The sequence below is a fragment of the Vigna umbellata genome, chromosome 9 (genome assembly GCF_029865625.1).
Source record: "Vigna umbellata cultivar VRB3 chromosome 9, Vumbellata_1.0, whole genome shotgun sequence".
Classification (NCBI taxonomy): Eukaryota; Viridiplantae; Streptophyta; class Magnoliopsida; order Fabales; family Fabaceae; genus Vigna; species Vigna umbellata.
In genome coordinates, this window is record NC_142173.1 from 35,431,039 (window position 1) to 35,447,399 (window position 16,361).

The following is a 16,361-nucleotide window of genomic DNA, read 5'->3' on the forward strand; positions in this document are numbered from 1 at the left end:
TGTGGAGGTAAAGCCATCTCGTATGCAACTGGTCCAATCTTCCTTGTGATCTGGTACGGCCCTACGAACTTGGGAGATAATTTCTTTGATCTCAATGCTCTTCCTACTCCAGTAGTTGGATGCAGCCTCAAGAAAACGTGATCACCAGCTTTGAACTCCAAAGGTCGTCTCCTCTTATCTGCGTATGATTTCTGCCTGCTTCTGGACGTCCTCAATCTGTCTTGAATTAATTTCACCTTCTCAGTTGTTTGTTGAACAAGCTCCGGTCCTGTTAATATGTTCTCTCCTTCTTGGAACCAGCAAAGAGGTGTGCGGCATTTGCGTCCGTAAAGCGCTTCAAAGGGAGCCATTCCAATGCTTGACTGGAAACTGTTGTTGTAGGTGAACTCAACTAAAGGCAAGACTTCATCCCAAACGCCCATGTGATCAAGTACGCATGTCCTCAACAAGTCCTCTAACGTCTGGATCGTTCTCTCGGATTGACCGTCCGTTTGAGGGTGGTATGCTGAACTCATTTGGAGTTTGCTGCCAAGTTCATTTTGCAAAGACTGCCAAAACCGAGAGGTGAACCTTGTGTCTCGGTCAGAGATGATGCTGGATGGCACTCCATGTAGACGAACGATCTCTTTAATGTAGAGCTTTGCCAAGTTAGTCAAAGACATCTTCAGGTTAACTGGTAGGAAGTGAGCACTCTTTGTTAAGCGATCCACTATCACCCAAATGGAATCGTGATTCTTGAATGTGCGAGGCAAGTGTGTCACGAAATCCATTGAGATGCTGTCCCACTTCCATTCTGGAATCTCCAAAGGTTGCAGTAGGCCGCCCGGTCTTTGATATTCAGCTTTGGCACGTTGGCAAGTTAGGCATGATGCCACAAAACGTGAAACGTCACTCTTCATCCCTGGCCACCAGAACGACTTCCTGAGATCTTGATACATCTTAGTCATGCCTGGATGCATGCTAAGACGGCTGTGATGACCTTCTTCTAAAATAATTCTCTTCAGCTCGCCATCATTGGGAATGCACGTACGTCCCCTGTAACGTAACATGCCGTCCGTTCCAGCGTTAAAATGCTTGGTTTGATCCGTACCGAGCGCACTAAAAATCTTCACCAATTCCTCGTCCTCTCGCTGTTTCCTCCAGATTCGGTCGAACACATCACTTGATATCCTTAAGGTGCAGCATTTAATACTGTTCGGCTCCAACTCGAACTGCAACCTCAGGTCTCGGAAACTCTCCACCAAACTTAGCTCTTTAACCATCATTGCCGAGACATGAACCGCCTTCCTACTTAGAGCATCCGCCACAACGTTCGCTTTACCAGGGTGATAAAGCAACTCAAAGTCATAATCCTTAAGAAATTCCAGCCACCTCTTTGCCTCATATTCAACTCTTTTTGATCAAAGAGATACTTAGACTCTTATGATCACTGAAGACTTGGAAAACGGATCCATACAAGTAATGCTCCAAATCTTCAAGGCAAACTACTGCTGCCAGTCTAAATCATGGTTGGATAATTCCTCTCATGTATCTTCAATGCCGAGAGGCATACCACTGCCTTCTTCTCTTGCATGAGAACGCACCCCAAACCTTGGTGAGATGCATCACAGTATACTTCAAATGGTTTGGCAGTGTCCGGAATCACCAAAACTGGAGCGCTCGTCAGCTTCTGTTTCAACTCTTGGAAGCTGGATTCACACCTATCGGTCCAAGCAAACGGATGATCCTTCCTGGTCAGCTGTGTTAACGGTGCTACTATCTTAGAGAACCCTTCTATGAAACGCCTGTAGTAGCCCGCCAGTCCAACAAAACTCCTCACTTCCGTGACCGAACGTGGGCTTTCCCACTCTAAGACCGCTCGCACTTTAGCAGGATCAACTGAAATTCCACCAGCTGACACAACGTGTCCCAAGAACTGTACTTCCTTCATCCAGAATTCACATTTAGATAGCTTAGCATACAGTTCTTTTTCCCTCAACACTCCAAGTACTAATCTCAAGTGCTCTTCATGTTCTTCACAGCTCTTGGAGTAGATGAGAATATCATCAATAAACACCACTACAAACTTGTCTAAATATGGCCTGAAGATGCGGTTCATGTAGTCCATGAAAACTGCAGGAGCGTTCGTCACACCGAACGGCATGACCACGTACTCATAATGTCCATAACGTGAACGAAAGGCTGTCTTCTGAATGTCTCCCTCCTTAACCCGAATTTGGTGATAGCCTGATCTCAAATCTATCTTTGAGAAGACGTTCGCTCCATGCAATTGATCCAACAGGTCGTCAATGCGAGGCAGTGGGTATTTGTTCTTGATGGTCAGCTTATTCAATTGACGATAGTCAATACATAGCCGTGAGCTGCCATCCTTTTTCTTTACTAACAGTACAGGCGCTCCCCAAGGTGACACACTTGGACGGATGAACTTCTTGTCCATCAATTCTTCAATTTGCTTCTTAAGTTCAACCAATTCAGCAGGTGCCATCCTGTATGGTTGAACGGATATGGGAGCTGCGGTTGTTACCAGATCAATTGTAAACTCAACTTCACGAACGGGTGGTAATCCAGGCACCTCATCAGGGAAAACGTCTAGATATTCACCTACTACTGAACTTGCTTCTCTCCAATTAGACTGCGTTCGTTCAGAACCTTCAGATTCATTATCCACGTGAGTCATGATCAAAAAGCAACTGGCTCCTTCCATTATATCTTCTTTCCACTGGCCGAGTGTCACACCCAACTTCTCTTCATATTCTTCAGGAAAAATCAATTCCTTTGCTCCACAATCAATGAGTATGTGATTGGTAGTAAGCCAATCCATCCCCAGAATCACTTCTAAGTCCTTGAGAGGCAAACATATGAGGTTCACCTTATACCTACGCCCTTCAATCTCAAGAGGACATCTAACACATACGGTAGACGTTCTCACCTCACCAGCAGCTGGTGTAGACACCACCAAATCAAACTGCATCTCGCGCTCCACTATCCCCAACTTATCAACGCACGCCTTCGAGATGAAGGAGTGTGTCGCCCCCGAGTCAAACAACACACAACAATTTATTCCATACAGCAAGCATGTGCCAGTGACGAGCGTACCTGAGCTCGCTGCTTCTGCACCAGTGATCGCATAAACACGCCCAACAGCTTGGGCTCGTCCACCACCTCTAGTCTGATTTCTTCCAGTGTTGGGTGGCCTCATCACTGCACGTCCACCCATATTGCATTCACTCTCTAGATGTCCAGTTCTTCTACACCGATTACAATACTTTCCTCCAACCAATTGCGGGCATGATGATCTGAAATGAGGTCCTCCACACTGAAAACATCTAACCGGCCCCTGTTGGTTTGACTGTCCAGCAACTACCATAGCTTGTGAACCACTTGACTGAGCTGGACGAGCGTACGGGGTCCTGTTACGATTCAAATTGGTCCTTGTCAGAACTGGTCCTCTTGATACTTGTTGCTTCTTCTGTTGTTCCGCCTCAGCCATATTTTTCTCTAATACTTTAGCCCTCTCCACCATGGCTGGAAACGTCCGAATGCACAAGCTAGAGATCAACACCTTGAGATCACTTCTCAGCCCGTTTTCAAACTTCCTACACTGCCACTCTTCACTAGTAGCCATTGTATAGAACCTCACTAGATGTTTGAACTTGTTTGTATATTCTGAAACCGACATCCCTCCCTGTACCAGTTGAAGAAATTCCACCTCTTTAGCAAAACGAACGCTATCTGGAAAGTATTCTTCATAGAACTTCCCTCTGAACACTTCCCAGGTAATAGGACGTTGAGCGTCCGTCAGTATAGCCTTAGCGCTCGCCCACCAGTGGCTTGCTTCTCCAGTAAGCAAATACTCCGTGAAAGCCAAGCGATTCTCATCTGGACATCTTTTAGCATTGTAAATTCGTTCCATATCCTGCAGCCACTGGTCTGCCTCATCCGGAAGGCCCTTCCCACTAAACTTGGCCGGATGGTGTTGAAGAAAGCTCTCTAAACTCCATTCAGTATGATGAACAGCATTGGAAGAGGACGCTCCTGGCGTGCCTCTGGTGGCGGCAATTAATTCCATCAATTGTCTTTGAGTGGCTTCAGAGTTGGCGCGTGCGGCCTCCAAACTCTGTAGAGCAGCAGCGTTCTGCTCCATGAGGGTAGTATTTTGCTGTTGCAGCCTCTCAATCACTGTCTCCAACAACCTAGTGTGATTAGGTGCATCAGACTCGTTTGGTTGTGGGGGAGGAGGTAATCTAGGCGCCATCGTTTTCTGGATCAGAGAAAACGAACGTTAGTCATGTCTAAGAGTTAAAACAGTAACTCATTAAACATTAAAAAAGCACACAGCAAAATGCAATGCACTCATAACCTACAGCGTCCTTAAGAGAACAAAACTGCTCTGATACCAATAATGTAACATCCCAGAAATATACAGTCATCAACTATATACTTAGAATAATCACATTAATCAATATGGCAAAACAGTTTAATAATACAGTAAGCAGATTGAATAAATGGCCTAACGGCCTTTCATTTAAAACAACGAGCGTTTACAAAACAAGGAGGACGAACGGTTTACAAGAATTGACCGAACGTTCCAATATATATATACAGCAACAAAAGAGCGCTCGCTCACAGACGCTCGCTACTCTAATCAAACTAACTAAATAACCGAACGCCTCACTGTTCGGCCTTCACCTCAACTTCTACTAAATTTTCTTCAGTAACGAGTTCCTCTTCAAGAGTTTGCTCCAGAGACGCATCTCCCTCTGCTCACATCCACACGGATGATCATTGCATTTGACAAGACGGATATACATAGACAAGACAACACGAAGGAAATGCAAGGGTAAGCTTATTGAATTTAATTCAAGTCAAACATACAATTTATACTTATCAATCATATCAAATACATCACAACACATGCATCCAATACATACATTAACTCAAATCAAACTTCCTGATACTAGACAGACTGTCCGGACTGTATGAAACCTGTGTAGCTAAGGCGTCCATGCACTCAGGTGGGGTAACTGGAATGCTCATCAGTATCCACCTGAGGTTAGTCTTTTTGCCAAGTTACAGTTATGGTCTAGACCTCCTGCCATTCCCACGCATGACCTACTCCTCTCTACTTGAGAACGAGCACTCACGGAATATCAGGATGGATCACCATCTAAGCTTACCACGTTCATACTACAAATATCAATATCCAGTCAAGAGTCGTTCCACCCTGGAACGCTCGTTCAAATTCCAAAATCATAATATCATATCATATATGGTTCGCACAATTTATACTTCCCTCAACATCACATTTTCATTCTTAATTACACTTCCATAAAAAGACGAACGTTATTTCACTGTTTGGACGAACGCTATTTAAGATCAGAACGAACGCTATTTAAAGACCAACGCTCGACAGAAGACGAACGCTATTAAGGATGTACGCTCGACAAGGGTCGAACACTATCAAATACAAACGCTCGACAAAAGAACGAGCGCTATCACGAACGGACGCTCGACATAAGGTCGAACGCTACCACAGGCGAACGCTCGACATAAGAACGAACGCTATCAAGAACGGACGTTCGACATAAGGTCGAACGCCACCAAAGACGAACGCTCGACAAAAGAAAGAGCGCTACTAATCGTTTGCCTTTTTGAACGAACGTTCGGTCTAAGACCGAACGCCACTTAGGACGTACGTTTTTAGATCGAGACTCTTGGCTGAATTCAAAATCATAGAAATTGGGATTTATATAAGATGAGATATTTAAAGTTTATGTTTCAATAATTTGACTAAAAGTTCACGGGGATATTATCAAAATTCTCAATTCTCACACAACACTCGTGATGTTTACGTCTGGCCGAAAGCACAACGTAAAAATATATTAGAGGGCGTTCGTTCTCAAAGGGAGTCCTTTCCAAATGAAAGGGTCCGACTAATACAAGAATTTACTGATAATACCGAACGGTCAATGACCGTATCAATACGAACGTTCAAATTCATGCACTTTTCATATAATTCTTCTTTTACAGTAACTCATTTTCCAGTATAAACTTTCATGCATTAAATCAATCTTAACATAGTATTTTTCCATACTTCTCATGCTTTTAATCAACATCATATACTAACATTCAAATATCAAAATCATCCACGTACAACGTCACAGACCATTCATACACTCAGCATATAATTCCCAGTACATACATGCAACATTTTCATATATCATCTCAGAATCATAATCCTAAACTCCAAAGTCAAATATCATAAATCATACTTTCAAACATTACGTAACGCGCATGCAGTACAGAGATCATGTGAATTAAATTCTAACAAGCTTCCCTTACCTGGATTGGAAACGTGCTTTCGTTCTTTAAAAGAAAACCAGATCCCAGTATCAACTCTTCTACCCTTTTTCGTTCAAAAACCCAAAAACTCTTCAACTAAAAATTCAGAAAACCAATACTGGTTCAGAGAAGGTGCATGCAGATTTAAAACGAGCTTGCATGTGGAAAATGAAGAGTGGTTGAGGACGTGAAACTTACCCGTTTCAGAATCCAAAACCAATCGGTTTGATGGAAAGCTCACGGTGCAGTGCTGATTATCACGGTGCTGAAACGTGAACGGAGAAAAGGAGGGTGAGTTGCAGAAGAGGGAAGACGGAGAGTTCTAGAGAGAAGGAGGAGAAAAATGAGGGTTTGGTTTTCTGAGGAAGATGAAAGAGCACGCAGAGAAGGGAAGAGTGTTTCAGAAAATTAGTTTCTCTTCCCAAGTCAAACGGACATTCTCTCCTGCGCTGCCACTTGGCTTCCACTATCAAACTCAGAACCTTCCAATTTGACACCTGGCGGTGGCATGCAGAGTGAGGGCGTGTGCTTCTTTAATGGCACAGAACACGTGTCACACGTATTAATGGAAGCAGGGAGGTGACTAAGCAGAATAATTAATGGGGCGTGACAAAAATTAAATAAAAATGCATAAATTATGAAAGATTTTAAACTTAATAAATAATAATAATAATAATAATATAGTTAATAAAACTTAATAAGATGAATTGAAAGTTTGCACTGTAATCTATTTAATCAATAAATACTCCTCTAACATAATATGTAGCGATAAATGGGTTATTATTTTATTAATTTATCAAATATTTTATTACAACACCATGTGATGATTATTTTGTAATATGATATTTCCTTTTCAAATAAGTACTAATATATTAGGGATCCTTTATTTGATATTAACATATAAGGTAATGATTAAAATCTCATATTGAACATTTGTTTTTTTCAGTTTTCAAACATAAATGCTTAAAGTTAAATTATCATGTTATTATGATGTTACCGAAGATAATTAAAAATTGATCATAAACTAAGTATTAAATTGAATTTCATTAATTTTAAAGAGATAATAATTTATTTTCAACAATTACAATTAAAAGAACTAAAACCCCAATGTTTAATAATCTACGAACACAACTAAATTTATAGAGTGTAGTTCAAATTTCCATATATATTCAATAAAAATTCTCACAAAACTTATTTGATATCGCCAAAATACTTTTTTTTATGAAAAGTATAATAATATTAATTAAAGTAATCATAACAAAATGGTTTCACGTTTTTAACATTTTAAATGATGAGACAATATTTATTCATCATGTTAAAATTAGTGGATAGAAACATGTATCGAGGTCAAAGTCTACAAGATATTAAAATTAAAAAAGTCATGCACGATGGAAAAGTATTTTGATCAACTCAACTATGACAATGAACGTATAAAATTGTTTATGAGTTTCATCTTTCTCATTTTTATCTCTTTTATTCTATACATTTGATAAGATGATGTTAGTTTTATCATTGTCAATACTTAATTTCGTCCGAATAAATAAATAAATAAATAAATAAAATAAGATAATAATAATTAATGGTGAATAAAGAAAAAAAGAAAAAAGAAAATAATAAAATAAATTTTCTTAATGTATGACACATCATTATTAGAAAATATTTTTTGAAATATTAGTTTGATATGGTAATAATTTGAATCAATATTATGTCAATAATTATAAACAATAATTAAAATAGTATATTAATATAATTTGTTCGTCAGTTGCTTTTAAAGAGGAAAATATAATTTTTAAAAATAGACAAATAATAGAGATATATAGAGGAAAGTAAGTTCTCACCCTATAGAAAGTCTACCAAAAGAAACTACCAAAGGAGAATTCGGGAAATACTTAAAGCCAAAAATGTATATCATCTGTGCACCATTCTCTTTCTCCTTTTATTGTACTTTGAAGGTTTTTTGTTAAAAGATTTTATTTTTTTACTATATAAAAAAAGAATATCTTTTCGCGTTTCTTTTTGGTATTGGTTATATCTCCTGCATCACATAATATTTATTTTTTTTAAATTTTAATTAAAATAAATAAATAATAAAAAAAACTATTTCTTATCACGTATTTTCCTATAAAAAAATATTAAATCATAAAATAAAGGCTATGGGTACGCGTCTGCTTATGGTCGGTCTCTTTCTTTTTCTTTTTTTCCCACCATATTTTTTCAAATAAAAGAATACAAAAATCTTTAAAAAAACAATGTCAATCCTTGTCGGGATTTGCTTTTCGAAAATCCCAAATAATCCATCATAATTTTCAAACAAATTTCACAAACTTTTTCTAAATAAAGAAGTACATGATCCATGATTTTTTCATCTATATATGTAGGAGCAAAGTCAATCATTCTCGATTCATAAAACAAAAAATATTTTTTGTTTCTTATTAGTTTCTTTATATAATTAGTTTTAAGAAAAATTAAATATTTTGAAAAACCACGTCAACTTTATACATATGACTCTAAATTCCTGCCTACTGCGTATACTTCTTTATTATGCTTTTTAATTAGTATATTTATGTCAAACTTATTTAAAATACAGAAGTAGAAAAAACAAATTTATGCTCTTTTTGATAATTCCAAGTTGTTTGTCAACAAAAGCAATATTAATAAAAGTATACTCAAATTATTACTCAACATCTAATCAATATTAATAAAACTATATTTCTATTTTAAAATATAAAGTAATGTAAGAAAAGAAACAGTTTTTTATTTAGATATTAGATATAAATTTTATTAAGAAGTGTGCATAATAGAAATAAGGTAGTTGAAGTGAGATGACCATCCATCGACTTTTGTAATGCAACTAAAGTAACATAATATCGATTTCATATTTTAAAATTTAGCTTCAAAATTAGTTTCAATCTTTTTAGTGACTGACGCAGCATGATGTCAATCACAATGAATGAATTAATGTAAAACTAGATAAATTTTAAAAATAAAGTGCCATCGATGGAAAATTTATTTTTGATAAAATGATCATAATTGCATATTAAATCAAGACTCTAATATAAACTCTAACTAAAGCACTTAAATATTTTAAAAATCAATGATTGATTTTTTTCCCATTAGAATTTCAAAATACTTTCTCAGTAATAAAATCACAGAAAAAAAAATTTTGAATAAAGTAAATAAATAATATCCATAAGCATAATTGACGTCGCAATTACCGGCCCTCACGATGGCGTACTTGGGAGATGAAAGATGACGACATGAAGTAAATTACAGCCATGCCCAAGTAATCAAGATAATCATTTTATTAAATAGAGTAAATGATATTTAACTTTTACAATTTTTTCAAATTATACTTAATCTAAAAACAATACATTAATATTTATATATACATTATACGTATAGTCCTCAAGTCTTTATAAACCATTACATTTACATTCCTACTGACGATAAAAATAAAATAAAAATCAGGGATGTTGCAAGGGAAATTTCAGGAATATAGTTTAGTCAATTGGATTTTTCTGACATGTATTTCTTTTAATAGATATTTATGTGAATTCAAAAGTTTTTATCTAATATGTTCTGACATTAGTCTTTAAAAATTTTCAGTCTTATACTATTTTACGAAGAAATTAATAAATACTAAACGGAAGATTCGTAATGCATACAGTTTACGAAAAATGAGAATGTAAAATTGAAACATGATAAAAATAATTTGTAACAAAGATTTGAAATCATATAATAAATTACATATTCTATAAAAAAATTTAATATTTTGTTCTTGAGTTTGTTTATTCTATAAAAATATTATATAGCATAAATTATATATATTATATATATATATATATATATATTATATATATATATATATATATATATATAATTCATTTATTGTACTGTCTAAAGTTTTAATTGTGAAATAAAATAGTATGCATTATTTTCTAACGTCAATTTATAAAAGTATACAAAAATTGAATGATAATTTACTATTGTAATGTTTTTTTAGAAGAAAAGCAAACAAAAAATGTAACTTAATGACAAATATCAATTTTTAAAAAGTACATCGTTTTATATGTTCTTAGTTGTTAGTAGGTCTTTGAGTTTGAAATCCCACAACGTCATCAATGACATGTTCTTTTAAAACCTTAATTTTGTTATTATAAAAAAACAGTTTAATTTTGACTTTTTTTTCAATTAACAATATTTAATTTTATTGTTTTTTATAAACATATCATAAAATTACTGTAGATAACATAAATACTCAAATATTTGTAAATAAATTTAGTACGGTGGATACTTTCTACTTGTAAATATTTATTATATATAATAATAAATATTTTAATATTAATTTATAAATAAATTAGATGCGGATATAAGAAGAGTATTGATTATCTATAAAAAAATTAAAATTAAAATTTAATTTATATTTTATTAAGTTAAATTTAATTAAAATTAAAATTAATTTATATTTTATTAAATTTAATTTAATTAGAACTACATTTTAATTTATATTATATATAATATATATATATATATATTAAATTTATTTAAATTTTAATAAATTTTTAAAATATATACAAATATCTATAAGTATTTTTTAAATAATATACAACTAGAAAAAATAATTACAAATAAGTTTCTCAATGGAATAATAAGTACACATCATCAAAAATATTAATATATTAACTTGAACGCTGATAGGTTAACAATTTTTTACCAATAAGCCACATGTCATTATTTTATTAGTATGTTTGAATTTATTTTTAAAAAATATTTAAAAAGAATGAATCACAAAATAAGTGATAAAAAATTATAAAAGAATTATTAAAAAGAACATTTTCCTCTTAACTTAGCCATAAAAGAAAAAGGAAAGAAGGAAGAATTTTGAAAAGAAATGTACGGAAGCATAATTATGCCAGAGACGGTGTAAGCGCGTGGATTGGAAATTTCCTGGCAAATTAACTTAACTAGCCAATTCCTTTTGTTCTCCTTTTCACTCCGATGCAATTTTGTCTTTTACAATCACTTTGCCTAACTTTCTCAGTCATTGATTCCGAGGCCGCGTGCTTTAATTTTAATATATAAAATACGTAAAAACAAGAAAATATCAAAACTAATTTCTTTTTTATTTTTTCAATGGATAAATAAATACAATAATTAAATTTTAATACAATAAAAATGATAACAAAATTAATATTCTTTTAGACGTCACACTTTTGTGGTGGCCTGCGCCATTGTTTTACTTACAGTACCTACTGTTGATTCTCTGAAAACCGCTAGTTGTATCTGTTCATCTATATATATATAACATCACGAGGTGTAGTGCTTGAGAACTGGTCTACACCAATAACGAAGAAAACAAGATATATCTGGTCGTTGGTGAGGAAAATATCAGTGAGAGAGACTAAAAGTGTACGATAAAGTGCTCAAAGATGGACGTTATGCCACCAGGTTATCGTTTCTACCCCACAGAAGAGGAGCTGATTTCGTTCTATCTTCATAATAAACTCGAAGGAGAAAGAGAGGACATGAATCGTGTTATTCCAGTGGTGGATATTTACGACTACAACCCTCCCAACTCCCACGTAAACTTCTTATATTTCTCTACTTTTCATTTTTCATCAATGCAAGTCAAGGATGGTGTGTTGTGTTTTGGGTTTCCTGTCAAACATCTATATGTAATTGGTCATAAAATATTAATATTTTTTTATGGGTTTGCAGAAATCTCTGGAGAGGCGAGTCTGAGAGACCGGCAAATGGTTTTTTTTCATTCCGAGGCAAGAGAGTGAAGCTCGAGGAGGAAGACCAAAGCGTCTCACGACCACAGGGTACTGGAAAGCAACAGGGTCTCCGAATCATGTTTATTCTTCGGATAATCGAATCATAGGAATTAAAAGGACTATGGTTTTCTACAGTGGAAGAGCTCCAAATGGAGCCAAAACCGATTGGAAGATGAACGAGTATACCGCCATCAAAGTGAACCATCACAGGTGGCCATCATCCTCTAAACAGCCCGTTAGGGTTCTTAGATCAACCATTAGACGTTTGAATTGTATAGTATATACATTGCATGAAATTTCATGGATATACAACGCAATTTTATCGTACATGATATTTAGTGCTGTTTTTATAACGGTGGCAGTTAACCAATCTTTTCATTGCGTTGTACATGTTAATCAGTTGCAGTTAAGGAAGGAATTCAGTTTATGCAGAGTGTACAAAAAATCCAAGTGTTTGCGTGCATTTGATAGAAGACCACCACCAAGGAGGAACACAACGAGCATTCGATTGCTGAAAATGGTGAAGAACAAGAAAAGGGTTCGATCTCAAACGTTTATGATTATCATCAGCATCAAATGTTGGAGAGAAGTGCAACATGTTCACCGGAGAGTTCTTCCTCCGGAGACCTTGACCATGACCATGACCAACCCACCCTGCACGGTGAGGGAGGAACCCAAATGGATGTCGACAACGACCCTTTTTTGGATTGGGAGAAAGTGGATTTGTTCTTGGGATCGGAATCATGAAGGGTTCCTATCTCGTGCGATCTATCTAATATCTATGCGTTGTTGCTGCTACAACAAAGTTGACTCGGCTAGACACAGAACAATCAAAAGACAAGCTTGTTATGTTAATTACAAATGTTGCAGTACTTTAATTTTTTTTTATGTTCTTATTGCTATTTCTGTATAGATATGTAGTGGACTAATTTAAACTGTCACAACTCTTCGTTCTGTGATCAATCGAACCATCTTCATCATGCAAATCTTCATAATATTATGAAAATTTTACAGTATACCGTTAGTTTCTTTAGATTGAACGTGATTATCTTTGTGTTTTTCAATGTTGTAAGGATTAAAAGACTTGGATATCCCAAAATTCCATGGAGATGTTCACATATTTGTTTGTTTTTTTAATTAATTCTCTTTTTAGTACTTGTTTGAGTCTGGATTAATCTCACCCGGATCAATATTTGTGAATAAAAGAAGGTTAATAACATTTTCTAATATTTTTCCGAAAATATGATTTCTGTTAATTATAAATTATTGAAAGTCACAAAATTTTAAAAGATTCGTTTCTTTGTTTTATAAGTCTCATTTGCAATTGTGTAGTATTTAATACAAATTTTAATCAATGGTACGAATGTATTTAAAAGAAAGTGTTACTTATTTGTTTTCTTGCAGCAGAAATGTGTTACGTACTTACTCTTTTTTCTTTAGAGCAGAAATTTAATGTTACTAGATCCTTAGTTAAAAAGAGAGGACTTCACTGCTCGAAACTAAACGCTTAATATTCTGATCAGTTTAAATTTATAAAAAATAGATTGCCTTAGTTTATATCCTTTTCTAGGATCATATGAGATTAGTGTTACGATAAGAAAAAAACGTTCGCTTTTGCTTTAAAATTCCTTTGATCTGTTTGCATCTTTTCTCATATGTGAATCCTTGATTGTAGGACCAAAAGCACGAAATGAATGCGGATTAATTCAAAGCAATTGTTTCACTGTAGTTGTGTGTGGTTATAAATTTAAATTTTAGATATATAAATTTATATTAATAAATATCAAAAGAAAGACTTTAATACCAATAGATTGTATCAAACAGAAAAAAGCCTTATTATAAATTCCATTTTATGGCTCACGAAATTCAAAAATCTGCAAGGATTATACGTATTTACAGCATTCTTTTCTTTATTAATTAATAGCGATCAAACTAGTGATTAATACAACGTAGTAAATTAGTACAAAGAATGAGATTTCATAAAATGGACTTTGCACTTTTATTTTGAAATAAATAAAATCTAGACGAAAAAAAAGGTATTGATATAGGATGATGAGTAAGTCCTTTTTCCAAAATTATCTGTGCAGTTTAGCATTTCATTTTCAGAATTATAATAAAGTGTTATTTTATGAATTAATCTTCTTCCTCTGTACTTAATTAGATTTCTTTCCAACTCTTTTAACGTAAACTTTTTTCCCGTTCCGTTATAATAAGTCCTATACATGCATAAAAAAGGAGAATGCAACATAAGTAATTTGGCAAGTTTAATGTTCTGTCTCTGCGAAATGTAAAATCTTATTGGTTATTTAATAATATATTATCAGATAAATAGAAAGTTTGATTCTTAATTAAAATACGCATTTCTTTTAAAAAAAAAATTGTCTCTAAGAAATAAACATACCTAAGAAAGTAATACCTCGGGTTGAAATAATCAGCATTTTTATTTTTATTAGAGGAAATATGTATACTACATTTTCCCAGTTTTTATAACTCCTTGTTTGATTTATGCCATGAATTCGTTTAGGCCACCATGGTAGAACAAAGTTGTAACTTTTTCTACCTTTCGTTTTGTTTTTCAAAACAATATTTTCGTTAACCATCATCATACCACGTTAAATGCATCGCATTTTATCTACGTAGTTCTTCCGAAGCATCCGTGGAAGTGTTTTATAGCTGTTTTGAAAAGACCAGCAACAGTAAGATGTGAATAGAAGAAAAAATGGAGCATATTAATGGAGATGTCACACAGGTACTGGCCCAGAGGCTCAACTCCTTCCACTATAAGTCTTTAGAAAGAAATTCTTAAAATATTTTGAAATATAATTTTTTAGAATCTGATGCATTGACTTCCCTAAAAAAACGCCATTAGTGGTCCTTGGTGCACCTCAAAACCCTAATTCCTACCTCTACTTGACCATAAATCAAGTAAATCACCTTCAGGACCACCAGTCTTAAATGCAGTGGGGACACTTTCCATTATGACATTAGATACCAAAATATACTCATGTCCACTGTTATTTATGCATCTGTCAGAATGCTAAATTATATTTAATTATTAAATAACGAATAATTTAATATCTGTTTATAAATAAATTAAATGTATAGCTATATTCTTTGTAAAAAATTAAAATTTAATTTACATTATACTTTATATTTTTTAATTTTATTTAGATCATATTTTAAAAATTTATAAATTATTATTTTTTAAATACATGATATTCATAAATATTTTTTAAATCAGTATTCGATGTATACATGAGACGAATAATAAGTTAGAATTGTGAGATTATCTAAAAAAAGAAACAGGACTAAGATTTTGAGGATATTGTCGAGAAAATAAAAACACATTTATAATATAAAGTAAAAAAAAAAAAATCTTTATGTGTATACACGGACTCATCTGTCATAGCCATAAATCTGTGTAGTTTGGATAAGAATCAAAGTGAAAGGACAACATAGAGACATGACATTCATGCATTAACGCGTTACGCTTTGAATATTTGATCATTGATACGAGAAAATAGTACTGACGAATTATATTATATATTAAACAATCGCTTTTGATGAATTTCTGAGTAGTTACTATATATGGTGTGCTCTGTATCTATCTGTAGAAATTTAAGTGTTGACTAAAAGACCTAGTTGACTCACCCCATCAGAAGGATTTCTTCCTTTGTTGCTGAATGATCTCTCAAATTAACCATTGAAGAAGTTAAAGAAATGTAAAAAACCTGGCCTACCTGGTCAGAAGAGATTAGACATAGAGTTGCAGACATGTAGGTATACAGTCTTTTAACTTTCAAGATGCAAAAATTTATTGATTAAATTTTCATAATGCATATTTAATGAAATGTTATAATTATGTATGTTAAAAAGTAAATTTTAATTTTAAGTTAATTCTATAAAATTGATTTGTAAAGTTTTTGTATTTCTTTTTATATTAAAGTCGTTTTATTTATAGTCTGTGTGAATTGTCGTAAAGGTTTAATAAAATCTGTGTATAATTATTAACTTTGGTTAATATGAACAATTAAATTCACTACTAGTATACCTTTTCATAGTTTCAACCGGTGGTAACCTTAAATATTATTCCTTTCTGAAAGACTTGTTTGAGCTTGCACTTTGTTGTTATTAAAATGTTTTGGAGTCTATCAATTTTGTCATCTATAAACATGAAAGAAACATAATAGTTTAAAAATTAATTTGAGATTTATCACTTGTTATAACGTATCAGTATGTAAA

General features: G+C 33.7%; 1 protein-coding gene and 1 pseudogene across 1 annotated transcript; one reads left to right on the top strand and one right to left on the bottom strand.

The window, feature by feature from the left end:
• Nucleotides 1-1,498: 1,498 nt before the first annotated feature.
• On the bottom strand, nt 1,499-6,943 carry LOC148193378 (uncharacterized). The gene is made up of 3 exons (XM_088099407.1): nt 6,541-6,943; nt 6,343-6,438; nt 1,499-4,760 (listed from the first exon to the last, which is right to left on the bottom strand). Exon 3 carries the CDS (start codon nt 4,253-4,255, stop codon nt 1,499-1,501), a length of 2,757 nt encoding a protein of 918 aa, XP_087955533.1. The 5' UTR covers nt 4,256-4,760; nt 6,343-6,438; nt 6,541-6,943.
• Nucleotides 6,944-11,712: 4,769 nt separating this feature from the next.
• Nucleotides 11,713-13,048, top strand: LOC148193379 (NAC domain-containing protein 90 pseudogene; annotated as a pseudogene).
• Nucleotides 13,049-16,361: the final 3,313 nt, after the last annotated feature.

Coding starts and splice junctions, on each gene's coding strand:
- LOC148193378 (XM_088099407.1), bottom strand. CDS start 4,255: ATGGCGCCTAGATTACCTCCTCCCCCACAACCAAACGAGTCTGATGCA.